A 4,374-nucleotide genomic window follows, 5' to 3' on the forward strand; every position below is an offset into this window, starting at 1 on the left:
TAAATGACAAATTTGACTGAATTGATCGGAGAATTGAGTTCGTTCCGCTGATAAGCGGAAAAAACAATTGTCGTCTTCATTAATTGAATCATTATTTGCAAGTTCCAAAGTTGAAAATAGACATATTTCATATTGGCTATTTTCAAAATGGGTTTGAAATTCATAGAAAATACTTTTTTCGCCGACTTGCTCGCGATAGTATTTCCATTTTCTGAACTGATTCAACCAAAAATTTTCTACTCAATCAAATTGAAACTTTTCTACGGTCAGAATAACGATGATAGGAAATTTATCTCATAGAAAGTTTTGCTTTATTCGAAATAATTCAATAAATGTTTTTCAAAAAAGAGTAATAATAATATAATGTCAAGTTCTTTTTATAGATTCAAATATTTTGCTTTTGAATATTTCTCCATCATTAGATTCTGTTTGATTCGAATCAAGGTGTTGGTTTGAGTCAGAATCATCAGAATCATTTCCTATGGAGAATTTAACCTTTTTCTTTGTCTTGGACGAATTCAATGAAGATAGGACTCGAATGATTCGCTGTCTAACTTTATTCAAACTCTCTTCTGTGTAGCTCATTTGTCCACTTTTACGGAAAATGTGATCTAGAAGATAAAAAACGAAAAAGATGATTTGATTAATTTCGAGCGGTGAATTTTTGTCGATTAAACCTACCAAATAATGCATCCAGTCTGGACTGTCCTAATTCTGGATCAAAATCACCTTCAAAAGGCTTTTCGAACTGATTAGAAAATCCAAAAACGAAGCAAAGAGGAAGTTTATTGCTCTTTAGACCTTTTCAATGACTTGCTTGAACTCATTCAATTCTTCATGAGTATATAACCTCTTGCCTAGTGTAGCGTTTTCATAATAAGATTTTGGAAGGCCAATCTCGTCAACTGATATGCAAGGCAACAAGGATCTGATCTTGAAAGTTTGATTGCCGTTTCGTACAGATTAAGAGAGTTGCAATTTTCCTCTATGAAAATAAAATTCTAATGAGAAAGAATGAAAATTAATTCATTGAATACAATTATTGAATTTAGTCAACTCACCTTTTTAGTATTCTTATACGTTGAATCTGTCGTCAGAATATGATGTAAATTTTGATTCATCGTTTGATATTTCTCATTAAGATAAAAAACAACATCCTGAAGTAAATCAATCACCGAGCGTAATATAATTCCACTACTGTCAATGTTGGATAAAATTTCTTTTCTTTTCTCCAAATCTCTGATTTTCTCGAGAATGTTGTTCAAAACGATTCTTTTCGGGCTCGTGTTTCTTTCTTGCTTATTGTTTGGCGATTCCTCTGATGAACTAGTCAATTCTTGTTGAATCGTTGTTGAAACTTTTTCACGCTTTGTTTTGTCAGGAAATTCATTTTCACGAGGGCAATTTCGTCCTTCACTTGGGTTTTTATCAGAGTCTTTGGTCTCATTAAGAACAGTTGATGGATTTTTTTCTCCACCATGAGATTCTATTCCTAGTAATTTATTCAACTCGTCACTTTCGATTGACACATAATCTGGGAAATCGTTTTCATATACAGCAGGATCGATATTTATTTCCAGTATTTCGCTTGTGTAATTGATAACTTTTTTCAAGTTTCTCCATTCTGCATTATACTTCACATTCTGTTTAAGTTTTTTGTAAAGTTCTGAAATAGATTCTGAAGCAGAAAACAAATACATGATTACTTTGAGTCTCTTTCTGATGAATATTTTCAATGAAATTACAACTCACCTGCTAGAGCTATGAACTTGAACGAAATACGCATGTAATTTAGTTTTGTGATGAATTGATTCCCTGCTGATTGCACAATTGATTCGTGATTTGTTATTCCACAATTTTCGACATCTTTTTTATCCACGATTATCAAAATCGGTTGATTTAAATTTTTCTTTTTATGATCGGTGAAATTAGGCAGAATAACAGCATATAATCCGTTTGGGTCCTTTCGAATTGTGTCACAAGTTGTTGGCTGTGAATGATTTACTTTTTGCTTCTTACTGAACAAAGTCGGAGATGAAGGAGCAGGAGGAGATTGAGATCGACTGGTTGACTTGGCCTGGGTAGATTGAGCGCCAGAACTTTTTTTAACAATCTTGCGTTGCAACTGTTTTAACACATTTTGACCAGAGGTTTTATAAAAGGAATCAACATTTGGAAATGAACTTGACTTAGTAGACTTTTGCCTTGACTGTGACATTATATGGGAAAATAAATACAAAATTGAATTTGAAAAATTGAACTGAATTGTAAGGAAGGGTAAATACAAGTGTTCACAATTACAAGAGACTCCATTGAGTTTATATCGTCAAATAAACCCAAAGATGAAGAATCTAACCAGTTAAGATTGCATCACAAATGTATAATTGGATAAAATTTTTCCTGTTTTGAATTGAATCTGATTTGATAATCAATTTAATTTGAGTCTCGAGAGACATCAAATTTTTGATCAAAATAGGGAAAAGAAATAAAAGGGAGATGAAAACAAAGGTAGAAAAAAATAGAAAAATAGAAAAAAATCACATTTGAAAATTGGAGAAATTGAAAAAATTAACCCAAAGAATCAATTTCTCAAAAAAAATGTTGATTATGACATTTTGTTAATTGACTTTTTTGTCCTTTTTAGCCTTTGCAGCTACTTTCTGCATCACTAAGGCAAGAAAAGTCTCATCTTCCAGAAGATTCATCATCTCTTTTACACTTTTTCCAGAGCTTGATTCTTGAAGATTAGAATTGCTTTCAACTTCCTTGTTTTGATTGGCACGAGAAGGTCCAAGAACAGCAGTGTTTTTTTTGTCACCCTCTTGTTGTAATCCACCTTTGTCGTCATTTTGTTGCTCTCTCTCATCAATTTCTTCCTCTTCCTCTTCTTCTTCCTCTTCTTCTTCCTCTTCTTCTCCATCTTCTTCTCCATCTTCTTCTCCATCTTCTTCTCCATCTTCTTCTCCATCTTCTTCTTCTTCTTCCTCTTCTCCATCCGCAACCTTTCTATCATCTTGAACTTTGTCTTCCTCCTCATCTTGAGGTTCTTCTGAATCTGCTTCGACGAAAACCTTTAGATCTCTAATAGGTTGAACATTTCCCATCAATGGTGATGTTGGTGCGGACACATAAAGTTTCTCTGAATTGGCACCAGGAGAAATGGAACTTTGTTGAGTATCTTCATTTTGTTGTATCGGCGTTCCAATCATGGGTGAAAAGAGACCAGAAATAATGGAATCTTGATCGCTAGATTTTGCTTTTGTGCTAGGAGATTCTTTCGGAACTTTCTGTGTTTCGGGAATAATAGCTTGAGTTAATGGAATCTCGATTCGTTTCTTTTTCCATAGCGGTCCAGTTGAAACTGGACTTTTAGCTCTTTTTTTTGACGATCGGGTAACGGGTGAGCTTGTTGATTGGCCATCAACACTACTAAACGAATCAATAAATCCTGAAGATTCAGAATGAAGCTCTTTATCCTTGCGAGTTTTGTCAACAGTATTAGTTTTTTGAATTGATTCTTGTTCATTAAGTGAACTATCTGAATCGACCAACGATATCATTTCACTGACTCGATTTTTTGGTACCTTTGACCTTTTTTGATTGAATATTCCACTACTTGAACCAACATCTGAGTCTTCTCCAGAGTCAACACCAGCGTGCGTAGTTTTGATTTTATTCGAGGATGAATCATAAGGCTCCTTATTTTTCTTTTCATACCTGTGGTCACTAGATGAATGTTTTTTTCCATCTTTTATAACCTGTGGACGTTTGGTGCGCTGGTAGTGCATTGCTTTCGAAAACGCTGAAACCATTAATTTTTCTGTGGTCTTATCATAGGATTTTTTACCAGCCATTCTAACGCAGTGATCTAGATAAGCAGGATAAGCATAATTAGTTTTCAAATATCTCTTGATTAAGATTAATAGCTTGTTACTCACCTAGTAAAGCTCTGAACCTAAGCTCTCCCAATTCATTATCGACATGATTCTGCAGTGGGAATAAGAGAGGAGAAAGGTGATTCCAAGTGTTGATTAGCGAATGACGGCCTTTTGTGCCTCGCAATGTTGTTCCCTGTATCCAATGATCAGGAAATGAATATCTAATGAGCAAACTCATAATAGCTGGTGGGCCAAAATCAGGTTCATCTCTCTTTATTTCTCGCTGTTTCATAGCAATATTGTAGCCCCGAGAAAGTACAGGCAGAATACCTTCTATAAGAATAGAATTTGAGTCCTGCTTGCATGTTTCATCTTCTTCCGGAATGAATCTTATACTGTCCACTTCATTCGAAAACGATTGATAAAATTCCACACACTGGAAAGTTTCGTTCATTTTCACCAAGTATTCGAGGATGGATAAAGTTTCTTGAAAGAA

The 4,374-nt window shown here is 34.3% G+C and overlaps 1 protein-coding gene across 1 annotated transcript; it reads right to left on the reverse strand.

Moving 5' to 3' along the window:
* Positions 1 to 366: 366 nt before the first annotated feature.
* Positions 367 to 2,307, reverse strand: LOC128388632 (uncharacterized). Its single transcript, XM_053348061.1, has 4 exons — positions 1,753 to 2,307; positions 1,062 to 1,678; positions 682 to 748; positions 367 to 611 (listed from the first exon to the last, which is right to left on the reverse strand). Exons 1-4 carry the CDS (start codon positions 2,216 to 2,218, stop codon positions 367 to 369), a joined length of 1,395 nt encoding a protein of 464 aa, XP_053204036.1. The 5' UTR covers positions 2,219 to 2,307.
* Positions 2,308 to 4,374: the final 2,067 nt, after the last annotated feature.

This window comes from Panonychus citri, unplaced genomic scaffold, assembly GCF_014898815.1.
Source record: "Panonychus citri isolate SS breed McGregor unplaced genomic scaffold, ASM1489881v1 Contig00101, whole genome shotgun sequence".
Classification (NCBI taxonomy): Eukaryota; Metazoa; Arthropoda; class Arachnida; order Trombidiformes; family Tetranychidae; genus Panonychus; species Panonychus citri.

Coding starts and splice junctions, on each gene's coding strand:
- LOC128388632 (XM_053348061.1), bottom strand. CDS start 2,218: ATGTCACAGTCAAGGCAAAAGTCTACTAAGTCAAGTTCATTTCCAAAT. Junction 749..1,061: donor CGTATAAGAATACTAAAAAG/GTGAGTTGACTA, acceptor TTTTCTAATCAG/TTCGAAAAGCCTTTTGAAGG. Junction 612..681: donor CAGACTGGATGCATTATTTG/GTAGGTTTAATC, acceptor TTTATCTTCTAG/ATCACATTTTCCGTAAAAGT.